General features: G+C 49.7%; 1 protein-coding gene across 1 annotated transcript in view; it reads left to right on the top strand.

Moving 5' to 3' along the window:
• The window catches only part of Myh9 (myosin heavy chain 9), a 94,266-nt gene that overhangs the window by 48,452 nt on the left and 26,866 nt on the right, over positions 1–18,948 (top strand). Inside the window, exons 4-14 of the mRNA XM_069999423.1 lie at positions 3,122–3,149; positions 3,869–3,962; positions 7,837–7,929; positions 8,460–8,523; positions 9,565–9,663; positions 10,056–10,199; positions 10,989–11,084; positions 12,221–12,339; positions 14,877–15,029; positions 16,096–16,269; positions 17,406–17,579. Coding sequence (XP_069855524.1) covers positions 3,122–3,149; positions 3,869–3,962; positions 7,837–7,929; positions 8,460–8,523; positions 9,565–9,663; positions 10,056–10,199; positions 10,989–11,084; positions 12,221–12,339; positions 14,877–15,029; positions 16,096–16,269; positions 17,406–17,579 — 1,238 coding nt within the window. The remainder of the gene's footprint in view (positions 1–3,121; positions 3,150–3,868; positions 3,963–7,836; positions 7,930–8,459; positions 8,524–9,564; positions 9,664–10,055; positions 10,200–10,988; positions 11,085–12,220; positions 12,340–14,876; positions 15,030–16,095; positions 16,270–17,405; positions 17,580–18,948) is intronic.

Below are 18,948 nucleotides of genomic sequence, written 5' to 3'. Positions count from 1 at the left end.
TCTCCCCTCCCTCTTGCCCTATGAGATATGGCTGGGGCCAGGTGGCTCAGGGCGCCTATATATCAGAACAGGGTTGTCCTAGGGGTTGTATATCGCCTAAGTCCCAGGCCTCTGAGGGAAGAGGAAGGAAGGCTGTTTTCAAGTAAGTCTTCAGTCTGTACCGGTCTAAGTATGGAGCCAAAACAAATCGATCAGGCTGGATCAGTGAGATGGCAGTGCTGGGCCTCAGTGCCAAGGAGAGTCTGCCAGAAGGCACAGGACAGGAAGGGGGGAGCGATGGGGGGAGGAGAGAGAGGTAAGGTGAATGAGGCCGGCCAGGAGCCCACTGCTTGCTGGGAATTCTAGCCATCCCAGCGTCCAGCAGCGGGTACTTCCTAAACTTTGTGTGGAGAGAGTGTAAACAGGGGCAGTCACACCTGCCTTGTCACACAGGGTGATGGACTGAACTACTGGAAGAGTTTGCAAAGGTTTGTGGATTTAAGTGGCCATGCAAGTCACTGACTTAGGGTGCTGAGTGGTGAGACCAGAGGCAACGAGCAGGCCTCCTATCACTGTTGCATTCTGAGAGCATTTACCTAGGTGGGCTCTGGGAAAGCACATTATGGTTTCTCTGAAGTTCGGGTTCTGTGGACAGGGGTCACTGGCTCCTGGGGTGTTTGGGTGCCGGGGCGGGGGGTGGGGGGGGGAGAGCTGGCGATGTGGGCTGGATGGAGGTATTGGGATGAGCCTGCTGTGGACTTTGGTGTTTAGAGTGCGGGCAGGCCCGTGTGTACATGTAAACTGTTAGGTGCATGTGTAAGCCATCTGTCTACACACATGTGGTCCAAATGTGTGCCTGTGCGCACAGGCAGTCAAGTGTCCTCAGTGTGTATGTAATGTGTAGCCATGTTACACGTGCCTGTTCATATGACTGTATGTGTGTCTGTTCATGTGCCTTTCATCTGTGCCCATGTGGGATAGTGTCCAGGTGCAGCTGTCTTGTGTGAATGTGTGTGTGCTTCTGTGCATGTGTGAGCATGTGCATGTTCTGTGAGCATGCCCTCCGGCGTGAGTACACAGCCTCTGCTTCCTGTTGAGCGGTAGCCTCTGACTCCTCCTCACAGCCAGAGGAATTCCAGCCATCCCGGAATGGAAGGGGCATGGACTGCCCTGGGAGACGCTTCCTTCTGGGAGGGCTGGAGAATGTTTCCTTTTATGGTAGCGCTTGGCCCTTGCTGCCTAGGCCTTGTCAGCACGCACAGGTACATTCTTGCCTGCTTGTAGAGTGGTGACTAAACATGCCGGCAGCCACAGCTGGGGCAAACCACAGGGCGCTGCAGGGGGAGGGCTGGGCCTGGGACGACAAAAATGTTTGCCACAGCCCTTATCAGTTGGGTCGTGGCGCTGTTGTCTGACAGTGAAGGATGAAAGCACTGCCTTCCCCCCTCGTCCTCCTTTGTTCCCTTCTCTCTCCCCACCTATCTTATCAAGGCCAGGTGGCATTCTTTTTGGTCAGGGGGCTTGACCTCAGGGCCTGAGTGCTGTTTCTGAGCTCAAGGCTTGTGCCTACAATTTGAACCATAGTGCTACTTCCCTGGTGTCATTCTTGTCTCCATCCTGGCTGAGCAGCCTTGCAGGATTGTTTTTTTTTTGGGGAAAGATGAGGAGAAAGGTTGCCCTGACTCCCCAGAGTCTGCTCCCTGAGCTGTTCTTAGATTGGAGCAAGAGGTAAGATGTTTTTGTGTGTGAATAGGAGTGATCTAGCTTCCCCTGTGCTGTTAAAATTGTGGGCATTCTTAGGGGGCTGGGCTGCAGTTAAAGGCAGGGGCAGCTACTGCTTGTGTGGGATGGAAGCCTTGCATGTTTTTCTCCTTCCTGCTTGGATTCCCTCCCCCTTTTCCCTCCTACATGAACAGCAAATGGTGGAGGAGGTATGGTAGTCAATGCTCAGCCCCTGTATTGCTGGGTGCAGGCTCACCAGAAAGCACCTAGGGGAGGGACAGGTGACCTAGCTGGTCAGTGGCTGATGGTCTTGATCAGCTAAATCCATCTCCTGAGGCCATGTGCACAGAAAACCCTGAGTCATTCTCCTGGTGCCTGGCCCTGAGCGTGCTTGCTCGCTTGCTCGCTTACTTGCTCTCTCTCTCTCTCTCTCTCTCTCTCTCTCTCTCTCTCTCTCTCTCTCTCTCACTCTTACTCTCTCTTTCTCTCTCTCTCTCTCTCTCTCTCTCACTCGCTCGCTCGCTCTTTCTGTCTCGCGCGTGCACGCGCATGTGCGTGCGTGCAGAAAAGGATGGATGGGGGGGAGTAAACAGTTTTACCCTTGGCGGTCTCCACTCAAGGTCCACTCTAGTATTTCTAGTTCTAGTTCTCAACATAATCCTGAAAGGGGAGTCAGTACTGTATCTACTTTATGTTATGGAATCAGACACAGAATTAACTATCTCACCACAACTCAGAAACTTAGGAAACAGCCTGATGCTGGGTTTAGGCTGCTTTAACTTCAAGGAAGGTGGGAATATTGTATTTTCTGAGGTGCTGGGAATTGAACCCACAGCCTTGTTTGTATATGTTAGGTAAATGTTTACCACTGAACTACAGTCCCCTTTTGAGACATGAAATCATTATATGCACTCCCCCCCCCCCCCCCGCCATTCTCTGGCCTCCTTACTTAAATAGGCATAGCATTTAAAATACCTACCATGTACTCAATATCCTCTTCTGCTTCCTGAGTGCTGGGATTACAGGTGTACACTACCATGCCAGCTGGCAGAAATGTTACGTAGTGTTTTCAGCTACTGCCCCAGCTAAGGACACACAAAGGCAGGGCCCATCTTAGTGTACCCTGAAGGAGCCTCTAGGGAGCATTCCAGAGGCCAGCTCTCCAAGGAGGGAGAAAGAATAGTGTGGGTGGACACTAGATTTCCCAGGGGGCAGGCAGCTGCCCAGAGCTCTGCCACCTCGAATGTTCCTTCTTTCCTGAGGCCTTTGGTCAGCCTGTACTTGGAGGGGTGTGCGATCCCTCATGGGCAGAGTTTGTGGCTTTGTGCTCCTTGTCTAGGACATGGCCAGCTCTCAGAAGCCAAGTGGGGAGTCTTGTCTCTGTCTGGCCAAAGTTAACCTGATGTCTCCTTTGTTTCAGATCGGGAGGATCAGTCCATTTTGTGCACGTAAGTGTTTTTCTGACCTGTTTTTGTTTCTGTTTTGTGGTGCTGGAGCCCAGCCCTGTTTTAATTCTGGAGGAAAGAATGTTCTTGGCCTGCTAAGGCTCAGGTCGGTAAGCTCCTTGAGAAGTTCACGCCCCTGCCACTTCCTCTGGGGACAGGGCTTGGGATGATGTGTTTGCTGCCTGATTGCCGCCCCCCCCCCCCCCCAGCTTGATAATGAGCAAGAGGCTTTATTGCCTTTCTCAGGGGAGTAGTGAGCAGGCGAGGGGTTCTAACATGAGGAACAGGAGTCTCCTTACCCAGGTCACAGCTCCAGCAGATGGTTCTGGCTACACTGGTTTCCATTTGATCTTAATAGGGAGACAAATAAGTTCTACCAAAGAGGGAGTTAACGTATAGACCACACCCCTAAGTGAAGTTTCAAAGGGACTCATATTAAGTGCCTTTGACCCCGAAGTCAACAGCTGCCTCCCACTGATTCCTAAAACATTTGTCTGCAAAGGCTGCCAAGTGGGCAGGCAAGGAGTACATGTGAGCTGACTTTGGCCTAGCCTAGGGCCATGGGAAACAGACTAAGGGAGGATTCCAGAACCTCGCTGTCCCTTTTTCTGCTAGCAGGTGTTGGCTCCCTGAAAAGCAGAATGATAGGCAGCAGAGCATTTGGTAGAGAGGGTCGGAGGCCAGGGCCATGGCTCTCTGAGGACCTGCTTGATTCTTGGCAGGGGAGAGTCTGGAGCGGGGAAGACAGAGAACACCAAGAAAGTCATCCAGTACCTGGCTCATGTGGCTTCCTCACACAAGAGCAAGAAAGACCAGGTGAGTGTACTGCACATCCATCCTGCCACAGCTTGTGGGACCTTCCGTGGGGTGCTAGAGGAGAACCTAAAGATCATGGCCTTGATGTAATTAAGAATGCTCTGGGGAAAGGAGCAGAGGCCTACCCATTTTTGTAGATGGCAGAGTCTTGGGAGTGGTCGGGTGGTGGCCATCCCATTCTGCTCTCAGCCTTGCAACTTTCCAAGTATCCAGGGAGACTGGAGCCAGCCCAGGGTTTGCCTAGCAGCACCCTTGGTGTAGGTACCCAGTTGCTGGATGTCTTCTATGCGAAGGCTGGAGAAAAAGCCCAAGACTTAGGGTCTTGAGCAGGCCTGCTTGGGAAATCTATTTCTTTTCCTTGCTATGGAAATGCCTCTGGGAGGACAGCCCCCCACAGAGAGAGAAAGGGTAATTGGAAAGTCATCTCACTTCCCTTTTTCTCCCTCTCCCTCTTGATGGATTTTGGTGGAATTCAACAGTGTCCTGGCTAGGTGAGCTGCACGTTTACTGCACGTTCTGCACCGGGAATGCGTGTTCTGCCATCGTGTGCCCTTGGATTCTGTATTTTTTTTTTCCTGAGCAGCTTTTCACTCCACACATTGTCACTTTCTGCAGCTAGAACTCTTCTTGTAGGCTCGGCTCACTGTTTTGGGAGGAGGGGCTGGTATGACACACAGTAACTTCTTGTGCACTCTGAACCAATGACCCTCGCAGAATGGGTTCATCTCATGACCTAGCTGTTCTCACAACTGCAGTATTGCTCAGACTCCCACCAGTGCTAGCAGCTGTCATGTTCCAGGCAGAACCTGACCGTGGCACTGTGGAATGGGCATCTGCTCTCCTGGAGCCCCATAGCCTTGGTGGTCCTCACCAGATACAGGTGGCTTGTCCCTCATCTGCTGCTAAGCAATGTCAGGAGGTCCCACTGGAGTTTCTAGGGGCTGGGGTGGTTAGTCTTAAGCATGATCATGGGGTGCTTTCTCTTTCTTCAAGCATACTTAGACTGCACTGTGAAATCTAAGTACCAGCAATGTCCCCTGAGGCCATCAGGGGAGTTCTGTCACCCTTGGTGGCTCCATCCTTACTGGCTTGCTGTGTACAGCATTCATCAGTAAGTCGGGGCGTGTGTCTGCATGCAGATCTGGGGTGCGTCCTGCAGAATGTCCTCATGTGTAGTCTTCTGGAACTGACCCAGAAGCAACTTTTCATGTGCCAAGCCTCTCAAGGCTCTGAGCTTTTTTCCATGGGTGTCAGGAGTTATATTTAGAAACTAATAAAGGTGTTTTTTTTTTCTCTTTCTCTCTCTCTTTCTCCCCTCCAATTTTCCACTCTTTGAGGAGATCTGTTGTAAAACAGATCTGCGAGGTTTGGAGTTCTCTAGTTGTGGTTTTCTGTCTCTGCATTTTCAGTACAATCTGTCTCCCAACTATTTATCAAATGCCTGGTCTGTGACTGGCTCTCAGGAGTGTGCCACTGGATTCCCTGTGAAGGAGAGGAGGCAGGACCACCATGAGCAGTAAAAGGGCCCCAGATGCTTACGTCTGAACCCAGGTGTCTAGGGGAAGGCTAGCTTCCAGCACTCAGTGAAGATGGCAGATTGTGAGGGCTTAGGGGGATTGGCAGTGAGAGCAAAGCTGTCCAGACATGGAAGGCACCTATCCCTGGCTCTGTGTCTACCTAAGGTCCAGTCACTGATTGGGCCCTCAGTGTAAAAGGCCACTGGCCAGTGTAGTTTATTTTCATGCCTGAATTTTCCATGTGAAGCACTCTCAAACTTGGCTGGCCAGTCTTGTATTGAGAGGCCTATAGTGGCATCTCTGGAGGGGAGTTCTTTTTCTTGTACTTGGAGTGTCTGCTTGGTCATCCTAAGACATGGAAGTCAAGCACAATGTTGGGCTTTGGCCAGGTCTGCAGGTTGGCAAAGCTGGGCTTGGAGGAAGGGACTGTTCAGACTTCCAGTCCTATCAGTGCTCTGTGGCCTCCATCCTCTCTCGGTGTTTTTAATGCACTAGCTGGAGTCCACTGTCAGAAACACTACCCAGTGAAACCTTTCAGAAACTAAATTGGCAGTTCCAAACTTAGAAGGATCAGTTCGTATCATGCAGATTTCATACCAAAAAAAAAAAAAAAATCAAAGTCTGCTGTGCCTAATTAGATGTCGATAGAGGAAATTGTATAGGTTAGCCATCTTCACAGTTGGCAGGGAACGCCCTGTATTCAGTGACTTTTCCCAGTCAGCCTGTTGGTCCCACTTTCCATGGTAACTCTCATGTGGTTCGGAACAGAGGCCTCAGCATTGCCTTCAAGCCAGGCGGGCGCAGGCTCTGGTGGGACACAGACATGCACTATGTATGTCTGCGGGAAGGGGAGTGGCTCGGCCAGCCTGGCAGCCAGGCCTGGACTGGGTGAGGAGCTTCAGTGGGTGGGAGTGGCTCTATCCAAATCTGGCTCCGCAGGCTGCCTCGGCTGACTTCCCCGGGGCCGGCTTCCAGACCTGCCTGAGACTCGTGGGTGGGAGTTGGTGTCCACGTCTGCTGAATACAGGCGCACATGTGCATCCTGCTCCAGCTTGCCCCTTGGCCCGGCCTTGTTGACCTCCCTTTAGGAGCAAGGCACCGGATGGACTCTACCTGTACTTTCCCAGTCTGGGAGGAGCCCTGTCTGAAGATGGCTGAGTGGGGGAGGGAGGCTTTGCCTAGTCCCCTTCTGGCCTTGGTGGGTCTTCAGCCAGCTTGAACTGGACTATAGAACATCCTTGGTACCCTGCAGAGATAGGTTGTGTCTGTGGAAGGTGTGCTGGAGGGCTGGCATCTCCGTCTCCTGGGAGCTCCTGTAGCTGCTGCCAGCTTTCCTTTCATCATTCAGAGGCAGCTGCTGTTCCCGTAAAGCTCTGGCTGACCTCCAGCTTTGCTAATAAAGACAAACTCCGCCTGGCCCTGTGTGAGTTCTTTCCCCTTGATGGTCCAGCTGTGACAGGGAATGAGATCCTGTTTTCCTCAGCCAGCCCTGGCTGTTACCTGGCCAGTCAGGTGGATGATAGCTGCTATCAAGAAAGCCTGACCGGGCAGAACCCTGACATGGGGCTTGGGCGGATGTCATAGCAGCTAATAGATGAGGCAGCAGCCTTGAGTTTGACGGCTGCTTTACCCATTGGTTTCTGGATGACCTTGGGAAAATCATTCCTTCTCCTTCAACCTCAGCTTCTTTTGTGATGTGGGTATGCCTCATCTTGCCCACCCCCAGAATTGTGAGAGATGAGAAAGCATCGGGTACCTTTTTCTAGCCACACAGCACCAGCAGCCCATAAGTAGGATTGGTTGACATTATTGATGAATAGCTCAGACCCCATAAATGTCCTAGTGATTTTATACTAGACTCTGCTATGGTAGGATTAGGTTTGGGGGTGTCAGGATAGGGGCCAAAAAGGATAATGACTAGGCCACAGTGTGTCTTCTGAAGATCTGACACCTTCTTGTCTTGTGAAAAGGAAAAAAAGTGAGGATTAGAGACAGGGAGGGGCCAGAAGCCAGTGTACACAGGATGGGTCTGTCCCAGGGAAGGGCCATGCCACCTCTCTTAGTTCATTCATTGCTCTCAAATAGGTTCCTCCATGTCTGGGTTCTTGGAGCCACAGGAGCGTTTGCTTTCTCCTCTGGTCAGTCCATGGGCATTAAAACCAGTACATTCTCCAAAGGCCCAGTGGGAAGGTGGCCTTGGAATAATTAGGAGCCTAGTTGAAGCTGGAGCGGCAGCTTCTAGAAGCCTCTGTTGCTAGCACATTGGGCCTGCAGGCTTGTGTCTGCCATTGAGGTAGAGCAGGCCTGGCAGGCCCAACTACTACCTGGCCTTCACAAGTCTCTGGGTTCCTTCACAGGGGGAGCTGGAGCGGCAGCTGCTGCAGGCCAACCCCATCCTGGAGGCCTTTGGAAATGCCAAGACAGTGAAGAATGACAACTCCTCACGATTTGTGAGTAGCAGCCAGTGGTACCCCAGTTCTTGGGACAGATATTGAGACAGTTTTGTGATGTTCCACATGACTTTCCACCTGGGCTCTCATCTCAGAGTGAGAAGGATTCAAACTTGGTGCTCCCTGGTCTAGATGGTTCCTGCCAGTGTGGTGTTGCCCTCTCTCTCTTAATTAAGATGGCCATAAACAGCATCTTTAACCAACTTCACCTAAGGCGGAAGAGCCAGTGAGGGAGTGAGCAGAGTGCTGTACTATAACAGTGTCCAAAAGTTCCCAGGGCCAAGGGTGGTACCAGTGAGCCTCCTTGCCTCCCTTCTGTGCCAGGAGCCCAGCCCAGGCTGGGCTGGACCCAGGCTCCTGGCTTTGGACAGACAACATGATGCCTTTGCATCCTGCTTGTCAAACGGGCACCTGTAGTCCCTTGGCTTTCTCCTTCTAGATGTGAGACAAAGTGTTGGGTCTCTGGCTTACTCCTTGCTCCCCAACTCTGTAAGCAGGAGTATCTCATCATTTTATTTGCTTTTTCTCAGGGAAAATTCATTCGCATCAACTTTGATGTCAATGGCTACATCGTGGGTGCCAACATTGAGACTTGTATCCTTATCGCTGATTGAATAAGAGGTGGGGTCTGGAAGGAAAAGGTGTCTTCCCAGAGGAGAGGAATCTTCCTTGTTTCAGCGCTTTCCCTTTTTTGGGCTCATTGTGACACTACCTTTGTAGAGTTGGGGCGTTACCAGGATGAGGGCATTATAAACCCAACAGAGAGCTTGGGTTTTATGGTAGGGTACAGTTCTGTGCCTATTAGGGGTGAACTACTGAAAACCATAAGCACATTCCTAGGGACATTGATGTCTTTGTGAATGCTATGTGTCTCATGCTTATGGCCTTTGCTTGTAAAGTACTCCAGTCTCCTGTTTCTGGTCAGAACGGAATAGACTCTCCAAGGTATAACCCACAGCTTTTTTTTTTTTTTTTTTTTTCCCGACGGGGAGCGTGGGGGTCAATCATGGTGCTTGAATATGAAGTTTTTTTGGTCAAGCCTAGTTCTCTACCACTTTGAACCATAGTGCCACTTCCAGTTTTCTGGTGGTTCACTGGAGATAAGAGTGTCATGGACTTTATTGCTCTGGCAGACTTTTTGAACTGTGATCCTCGATCTCAGCCTCCTGAGTATTTTTTACAGGTATGAGCCACCAGTGCCCAGTCTTAAGGTGGTTTAGTACTATGGCCTGGTTGCTTGCTGTCCTTTAGCTTTCTTTTTGGTCAGTCATGGGGTTTGAACTCAGATTCTGGGTTCTGTCCCCGAGCTCCTTTTGCTTAAGGCTAGTGCTTTACCACTTGGAGCCACAGCTCTGCTTCTGGTTTTCTGGTGGTTTATTGGAGTCTGGCTTTGGACCACAATCCTCAGATCTTAGCCTCTTCAGGTTAGGATCGCAGGCGTGAACTATCAGCTGACACTTTGGATAACTAACTCTGCTGGAAGTATGGGACCAATATAGTTTGCTTTTGTTTTTGCCATTTTGTGCCATTTTTCTTCCTGGTGATATTTAGTTCCTTTTAGGTGGGGATAAGAGGAAAACCAAGGCCTTACCTTCCCTCCACCTCGTATTATATTGCTCCTTAATGCCTGTCAAGATCTCTTGGAGAAGTCTCGTGCCATCCGCCAAGCCAAGGAGGAACGGACCTTCCACATCTTCTACTACCTGCTTTCCGGGGCTGGCGAGCACTTGAAGAGTGAGTCATAGCTCTGTTGGGTTGAAGCACTTAGGCCCCTCCTGGTGTGCGGAGCTGTGTACCATTGTGGGTGTTGAAAGATCAGCATTGTTTGGGGAGGAGAAATAACTCTGACTCCTGTCCTTAGGCCATCCAAGGACAGTTTCTGAGCATTCAGGAGAGAGGCTAGAATGGGTCACAGGCAGGATCTTGAGTCCAGGGCCTCATGCTCTTCTGTGCTATGTACCTGTCAGCCTCATACCTGAGGAGTCCACAGGGATGGGACCACAGATCCCAGGACATCCCTGGGCTCTTGAGGCTGTTGCCATGTCTCTAAATCTTGGAGGCACTAGATTGGCAAGGCTTCTGCTTTCAATACTTGCTGATCAGCCCTTGCTCTTCACCCCTTGCAGCTGACCTTCTGTTGGAGCCATACAACAAATACCGCTTCCTGTCCAATGGGCACGTCACCATCCCCGGGCAGCAGGACAAGGACATGTTCCAGGAGACTATGGAGGCCATGAGGATTATGGGCATCCCAGAAGAAGAGCAAATGGGTACAGACTGTTCCTCTTACAGTTAGGGGTAGGAGAGGCTGGCCCCGTGTCCTGGGAAGGAACCCTGAGGGGTACTTGATGCTTAGAGAACGCTGTAGAATCTAGAGGAAGGCCCTGAGGGGGTTGGCTTAGGTCTTAAGGGTTTTGTTTCTGCTGGTACCACAAGTATCTGCTTGTGTGCTGTGGGTCCACTGAGGCAGCCTTTGCCAGTGCTGACTGGGATGTTTTTGTTCCATCTCTGCTGAGTGGCTGGCTGGAGTGTGGCTCTGTGGCCGGCCAGCCAGGGCCCTGTTAGTGACACCCAGATGACCGTCAGTGTGGACTGGGAGGAGCTATAGTCTAGGGAATGATGGAGTTGAGGAGTGTGCCCCATTTTCTGGCTATGTCTACTTTGGAACAGAGTATGTGTCGAGAGAGTGAATAACAGCCACAGGCAATGTGTAAATAAATGCTCATGACTATGTTCCAATAAAACTTTATATAAAGCAAGTAGTGGGTCCTGAGCTAGAAGCATGTCCTCAGTCCAGATTTAGAAACATTGGCATATTATTGCGGTTCCTATCAGAATAGGGCTGCCCATAAATGGGTCTGAGGGATATGGGGGAGACAGAGGCCATAGTGGCAGGTGGGGGTGAGACCTCTACATTCCAGAGTACCATCCAGTCACCCTAGAGCCCCAGGAAGTGGGGCTTGTCTTAACTTGCCTATCCCTGGGGAGTGCTACCTCCACACAGAGGAGTTCCCTTTGACCTCCTGTCTGCTTCTGACCCCCTTTGCTGTACCCTGAAGGCTTGCTGCGGGTCATCTCAGGGGTTCTTCAGCTCGGCAACATCGTCTTCAAGAAGGAACGCAACACCGACCAGGCCTCCATGCCTGACAACACAGGTGACGTTAACACATCCGCACCACAGGCCAGCTGTCTGGGGCAAGGGGGTGGGGTGGGATTGTTCAGAAGTAATGTTGAAATTCCTGTCTCTTTCTTTATTAATTTTTGTGTTTTTATGGCTGTGTACCTTTCTGTTTGGATTTGGTGGGGGCGGGGGTGGGTCACTTGGGCTTGAACTCAGGTCCTGAGCACTGCCCCTGAGCTTTTTTGTTCAAGGCTAGCGTTCTACTTCTGTGAGCCACAGTGCCACTTCCTGTGTTTTGGTGGTTCATTGGAGATAAGTCTCATGGACTTGACTGCCCAGTCTGGCTTTAAACTCAGATCCTCAGATCTCAGTTTTCTGAGTAGCTAGGATTACAAGTGTGAGCCACCAGCACCTGGTCTATTCTGATTTTTTTTATTTGAGATGGGCAGAGGGTAGAGTGTGGTCATACTGTGTCGCCCAGATTGTCCTTAAACTTGTGATGCTCCAGTCTTAGCCTTTCAAGTGGTTGGGATTTGCCACTGTGTTTGTCACTGTGCCCATTTTCCTTTATTTTTCATACAGATGTAAAAATATACTGGAACATGACCCTACTTTTTTTCTCATACCACAAGCATCAGAATGAGCTAGAGAAATTACCGATCACGTAGACCAGGGCTTTTCTCATTGCTTCCTGAGGCCAAGCCACTTATCCTGAATACTGAAATGGTGCTTTCCTTCTCTGTGAAAGAAACCCGAGCCTTGCCTATGAGCATGTCAGGATGTGATGTGATGAAGCATGCTCGCTCAGCTGCTGCTCTTCCCTCAGAGCTGTTACAGCTCCGTGTGATTGTCCATGTTGATCATTCTTAGGGTCTCTCCCTTAGTACTGGGTTGTGGTTTGTACAAGATGCTATTGTGGTGCCACATGTCACCGTGCCTCTGGCACAAGGGAGGACCTGCCTCCCCTCGGTTCTATTTTGGGGTAAGGACCCATTTTGCTAGTGATATGAGGTGTCCACTTAGGAGGTGAAGGCTGCCTAGGTTCGGTTGTTCTGGTGGTAATAATGGCTGCTTCCCTTCCTTTCCCTCTAGTCTGAGTAGAGGGCTTGTTCTCTTGGGTCTAATTAAGCCTTGTATCTAACCCCTCCTCCTTTATTCTGAAAATCTCAGCTGCCCAAAAGGTGTCCCACCTTCTGGGGATCAACGTGACTGATTTCACCAGAGGCATCCTCACCCCACGCATCAAGGTGGGAAGAGATTACGTGCAGAAGGCACAGACTAAAGAGCAGGTATGGCTGCCTGGGACTGGGGCTGGGGCTGGGTTTGGTGCTGGGGCTAGGTCAGGTGTGAGGCCTTTGTGTGGATTCACTGCATGGGATTTCCTTACTCAGTCTGCAGTACCACAGAGAGCAAGGTGGTGCCTCCACTTAGAGCTTGGGGAGTGGCCTTACCAAAGCCTCATGCCTGGGATGTTCCTTCTTGAGGCTGCATAGAAATTGAGGACATTGGCATGTGTTTCTATGAAATAAGAACCCGATGTTTCTGTAGAATGGCTCTGTGCCAGGGTGGCAGCCTTCGCCACTCTTGAGAGCCTAAGCCAGCTGGCCGTTTCTCCTCCACCTGCTTTGTTACGTGTGCTAGAGGCTTTCCTGTCCATGCCTGGCCAAAGTACTTGCCACCCCTGGAGTCCAGATCACTTCTAGGCCAGACTGCTTTTTTGTTGGGGTTTCTGGTTTTAGTCATGGTGCCCATCTTATCTCTTAGTACTTGGAAGATGACATCATCATCATCATCATCATCATCATCATCATCATCATCATCATCATCATCATTATTTTTGGTCTGGGCTTGGGCGCTGTCCCTCAGCTCTTCAGCTCAAGGCTAGCACTTTATCACTTGAGCCACAGTACCACTTCTGGTTTTCTGGTGGTTAATTGAAAGTCTCACAGACTTTCCTGACCCTGCTGGCTTTGAACCGTGATCCTCAGATCTCAGCCTCCTGAATAGCTAGGATTACAGGTGTGAGCCACCAGTGCCGGCTTCCCTGAGCCTTTTTTGCTCAAGGTTAGTGTTCTGCCACTTGAGCCATAGCACCACTTCTGGTTTTTGGTGGTTTATTAGCGATGAGTCTCATGGATTTTCCTGCCTGGGCTGGCTTTGAACCACGATCCTCAGATCTCAGCCTCCTAGGTAGCTACGATTACAGCTGTGAGCCACTGGCGCCAGACAGTTTTTTTTTTTAAGGACCCCATGCTAGACTGCTGACATCCTGTGACTCTTCTGTGCGGAGCCATTACATAAAAGACAAGAGCATTGTTCTCTATCGGCAGTATACACAATTTTTGCTTTTTATATCCTTGGTAATTAAGGAGCAACCTTAAGTCTTTTTAAATTAGAAGTACTACATTGGCAATACACAAATGTCAAGATAAGGAAAAATGTTGTCATAGTCCTAACCAGTGATAATTGTTATTGGGCAGCTATTTCTTTTTCTTTTAATATTATTTTTTTATTTTTAATTATTTTTATTTTTATTTTTTTGCAAATTCTTTATTGTGATTGATTACATAATTTCACACATTTCACAGTATTGTGGGATAGTGATGCTTAGTTAAAGTCACACATTCTAACTTTCATGGGGTAAATTGTCTATCGTGGTCTATAAAGTTTATGAGTTCTATGAGCTTTGACAATACAGTTATTTCTTCCACATCGGGTGATATGTACATTCCTTTCCTTTGCATAGCATCAGCTGTTCCTTCTTTCCCATTCATTCCCTCCCTCTCATTGCTGCCATTGAGTTGCTTAGTTCCGTTTAATCAATGTCCAGTGCAGCTGATGGGTTTGGGCAGCTATTTCTTGGAAAGTTTTTTTTTTTTTTTTTAAAGTTAGTTATCACTTTGACTTTTATTATGGAACTTTTCAAATATATGCCCAATGAGAGGGAATAATGGAAAGGCCCCTGTGTGCCTGTCATGTTGAGGGGGCTGTCAACTTCAGCAGAATCTGAAGGCCCATCTTGGTTCATCATTAATCTCCACTGCATTATTTTAAATCAAGTCTCAGGCATTCAGTCATTTCTTTTTTTTTTTTTTTTTGGGGTCCAGTCATGGGGCCTGAACTCTGGGCCTGTGCACTGTCCCTCAGCTCTTCAGCTCAAGGCTAGCACTCTACCACTTGAGCCACAGCGCCACTTCTGGCTTTTTTCTTTTTGCTTATGTGGTGCTGAGGAATCGAACCCAGGGCCTCAGGTTTGCAAGGCTCTACCACTGAGCCACCTTCCCAGCCCCAACATTCAGTTATTTCTATAACTACCTTCCTATGTCACCGTTTTATTTTAAAAGGTCTTTGCAAATACCTAAGTTTCTGTTCCTGTATTATTGGATTTGTGGGTTGTGGTTTTTTTTGGGGGGGGGGTCTGTCATGGGGCTTGAACTCTGGGCTTGGGTGCTGTCCCTGCGCTCTTCAGCTTAAGGCAAGCGCTCTACCGCTTGAGCCACAGTGCTACTTCCGGTTTTCTAGTGGTTTATTGGAGATAAGAGTCTCACGGACTTTCCTTGCCTGGGCTGCCTTTGAACCGTGTTCCTCAGATCTCAGCCTCCTGAGTAGCTAGGATTACAGGCGGGAGTGACCAGTGCCTGGCTGTGGGTTGTTGAAACTGTTTTCATGATACTGCAGTGAACATATGCATGAGTCTTCTTCACTATTCTATATTTAGTACTGTTTCCAATGAGGAAGGCCATCACAGGGAAATTACTGGGGCAAAGGGCATGGGGGTTTTAAAACTTCATACCTGACACCCTGTTTCATCGAATGTTGTCCCCAGGCTGACTTTGCCATTGAAGCCTTGGCCAAGGCCACCTATGAGCGGATGTTCCGCTGGCTGGTGCTACGTATCAATAAAGCTCTGGACAAGACCAAGAGGCAGGGTGCATCGTTCATTGGGATCCTGGACATTGCTGGCTTTGAGATCTTTGATGTAAGCTTCCTTTACCCTTTATGTCTACCCACCATGCTACCTCCTCTTGGTTCCCCTCTGCTGGGGTTGATAGTTCTCTTCCCTGGGCCCATGGCTGTCTGCACGGGCCAGCTCCTTTAACTTCCACAAGACTGTTCACCACCACTCAGAAAGTAGGTATACTCTTGGAGACTTCATGGATGGTGCCCCTACTTGTTTTTTATTCTTCTCTGGTGTAAGACATTGTCCTTGCCCATGAAAGCTTTGAAATCTAATGGGAAAACCTGATTAAATAAAGTAGATTAGAAGTTTTTAATCTGTGATGCACAGGGGAAACAGGACCTCAGATTTGGGAAAGCAGTATTGTCATTTTTCTCTGACCTTTCTTTGAAATCGTGCAGGTGGGTTTGAGTGTGTGTATGTGTGTATGCACATGTACACATGCGAGGATGCATGTACACCAGTTCTGGGGCTTGAACTCAGGGCATGGACACTGTCCCTGAGCTTTTTTGCTTAAGATTAGCACTTTACCACTTCAGTCATAGCTCCACTTTCAGCTTTTGTTTTTGGTACTTTAATTGGAGATAAGAGTCTTACAGACTTCCTTGCCTGGACTGGCTTTGAACCCCAGTCCTCAGATCTCAGCCTCCTGAGTATCTAGGATTATAGGTATGAGCCACCTCTACCCAGTTCATGCAGTTTTGTCAACTGTGAATCGAACAAAGTTACGCAAACCACTATTGTATTAGCAATGCCTGTCACTAATGGAAATCAGATATTTTTCACGTTATGGTGCAGTGTTAGTTATATTCTATATAATGTCTTTCCTTAGTACTTCAGTTTATGCATTTTAAAGCATCATTCAGAGATGGGCTTTGCCAGGCTGCTGTAGCGGCCCACAGGCCCCAGAGGGTGAAGACTTCTGGTGGTTGGGGTAGTGTGGGACAGGCACTGGAGCCCATGGAGTGCAGACTGCAGATGGTGGAGCCTGCAGCATCCCTCCCAGCATCCTGCTGCCCTCTCCCGTGGCTCCCCGCATTCCTGGGCTTTTGGGAGGGGCCTCTCTGACGATGCTTTCCCTCTGCAGCTCAACTCCTTCGAGCAGCTGTGCATCAACTACACCAATGAGAAGCTGCAACAGCTCTTCAACCACACCATGTTCATCCTGGAGCAAGAAGAGTACCAGCGTGAGGGCATCGAGTGGAACTTCATTGACTTTGGCCTGGACCTGCAGCCCTGCATTGACCTTATTGAGAAGCCAGTAAGGGCCAACCTGGTCTTTATTACAGACCTTTCTATGTTCTTTTGTGATGCTCACTCTACACCCCAGCCCCTTGCTGGTTAAAGAATGTCTGGTTCCGAAAGTGGCGCTGTAGCTCAAGTGCTAGCTAGCCTTGAGCTGAAGAGCGCTAGCCTTGAGCTGAAGAGCTGAGGGACAGCACCCAGGCCCAGAGTTCAAGCCCCATGACCAACAACAACAACAAAAAGAATGTCTGGTTCCTTTGGCTGTCGATGCTACTTAGAGGGTTAAGTCTAGAAGCCCCCTGGGTGCTTCCCTCTGAGAAGAGCCTGTGGCCAGGTGGGGACATGGCCAAGCGTCCTGGCCAGTAGACTCACAAGGCCCACATGCTTTTTATTGTATTAAAGAAACAGCTATGCTTTTGTTGAGGAAGGTCCTGTCCCAGACACTTCTGCTGCAGCACAGAACCATAGACTACAGGGTCGGACGCTCTCCCTGGCTGCATGTATGGAGATTGGCCTAGCCCCATGGAACACTAACACAGTTCAACAGCTTTTATCCCATTAGTTAGTCTGGAGGCTCTGGAGGAAGTCTTTTCACTTTGAAAGCACCTCTAGGGGCAGGGGGCTGGCACTCGCCACCATTTTCACATGAAAATGCTACTTACTTTTCCTAATCAATCAAAATTTAAGTCTTTAAGTCTTGTCTGACAGTGTCTTGGTAATGGTAGAATGCTTTCTTCTTCTAAGTTCACTGTTCAGAAAGCTGTTGGGTTTTGGGGGTACTCTTTTACTGTCACCTCATCATTGTAGCTGCATAGACAGGGCACTGGGGTGCTGCTCTGGGAGAGGTGCCTTGAGTCTAGTGATAGCCACCAGGACAAGCCTCAGACACGTGGCGACCAGATACTTTGGGTGTGCAGGGTGATTGAGTTGTGCTTTTCAGGGCTTCACTAGTGCTACAGAACTACAGTAGATCATTGGGTAAGTGTCTCTTAGTGGCAGCCTAGACCACAGAGGTCTCTTTTTAGACTGGAACTCTTCAGTTGTACTGTCTCATGTGATGGCCACCTTGTGGTCCTGAGATGCCCACACTGGGTTCTGGCCTCTTGTGGCTCCACATCTTGCTCACCGGGGCTGGTGCTATGCTTTCTTCAGGCTGGTCCCCCTGGCATCCTGGCCCTGCTGGATGAGGAGTGCTGGTTCCCCAAAGCCACCGATAAGAGCTTTGTGGAGAAGGTGGTGCAGGAGCAGGGCACCCACCCCAAGTTCCAGAAGCCCAAGCAGCTGAAAGACAAGGCTGACTTCTGCATCATCCACTATGCCGGCAAGGTGAGGCGCGCGCGCGCACGCGCGTGTGTGTGTGTGTGTGTGTGTGTGTCTGTGTCTGTGTCTGTGTCTGTGTCTGTGTCTGTGTCTGTGTCTGCATGCGTGCGTGAGTGCGTGTGTGCGCGTGTACACGCGTACTGGGCCCAGCAGTGAGGGCCAGTCAGGTGGATGGGGTTCATTTTCTCTTGGAGAAGAAGTCAGGTAGTCTGTCAAAGGGGGTGGGGAGTGCGTGCTCCTAGCAATTTTTGCTTGTGACTCATTAGATAGCGTGGCTGGTGACTGGTCAGCTTTCACACAGCTGTGGGCGAAGCACCTTCATGTATTCTGCTTGTATGGAGTTTGCAGCGTTCCTTTTGTACTGAGACTGGAGGCAACTATGCTACTGTCAGGCCCGTCTTCCAGGGAAAGAAGCTGAGCCACAATCTGGAGCTGAAATTAGAGCACTACTGCTTATAAATTGGATGACTTTGGGCCAAATAGTTAATCTTTGTAGCTTTGATTTCTTTATCTGGAAAATGGAAGTGGCTACCCCCCATACAGGGGGGTATGGCCTGGGTCAGTGTTCCAGAGCCAAGCCTTGGCAGTGTGATATGCAGGCTGGGTCTTTCGTTATTCTGGGAACTGCCCTAGGTGTGCTGGAGTGTCGCAGCGTGGCTGCTTCTTCCTGAAGTTGGCAGCCTTCCTAGTAGCAACAATCCAGACTGCACACATGTCCTTGTGACAAGGAGGCAGGGAAATGCCCCTGTTTCAGAGGCCCTGCTCTGGACCACTGACCGCTGTAGATTACATCTGCTGTCACTGCCAGGGCTGCATAGCTGGTCTGCAGTGGGCTTGTCATGACCCTTAGCTGGTATTCATCTTCCCAGTCTGAGTGCTCAGGGGATTAGGTCTAAGGTAGCCACAGCGGTTCAGTCTTAAGACGAACACTGGTTTTTCTCAGTGAGTTATGTGGTCGTTTTGCTATTAGTTTCAGTCTGAATATACAGTTAGATGGGCTGTATCTGCCCCTCAGTGGAGATCCTGAGCCCAGTCCACACTCTGACTTGTGGCTCATTACTCCTGGTCTCTCCTGTAGTGCTTATGTTCTTGTAGCTAAAAATTAACAAAATCCAGAATACTGAGTACAATCGCCCACAGCTGTTCCAAGCCTTATGCCTGCTCCCACTTACGAGAAATGCACATATTCTCCTGTGGAAGTTCATAAGACACTCTTGCTGCCCAGTTATATGTGGTACTGGACAGGGGACTCGCTCTCTACCCACTGTCCCAGGCCTCGATGATGAAATCAGCCACAGTGTTTCCAGGCTGGTTCTGGGGGGTTTTATTTTGTGTGTGTATGGTTTTGTTTTGTTTTGTTTTGTTTTTGGTGCTA

Source organism: Dipodomys merriami, unplaced genomic scaffold (genome assembly GCF_024711535.1).
Source record: "Dipodomys merriami isolate MVZ:Mamm:240054 unplaced genomic scaffold, mDipMer1.0.p SCAF_55, whole genome shotgun sequence".
NCBI lineage: Eukaryota > Metazoa > Chordata > Mammalia > Rodentia > Heteromyidae > Dipodomys > Dipodomys merriami.
The sequence above is the reverse complement of the archived record's forward strand: the minus strand, read 5'-3'. Positions and strand labels throughout refer to the sequence as shown.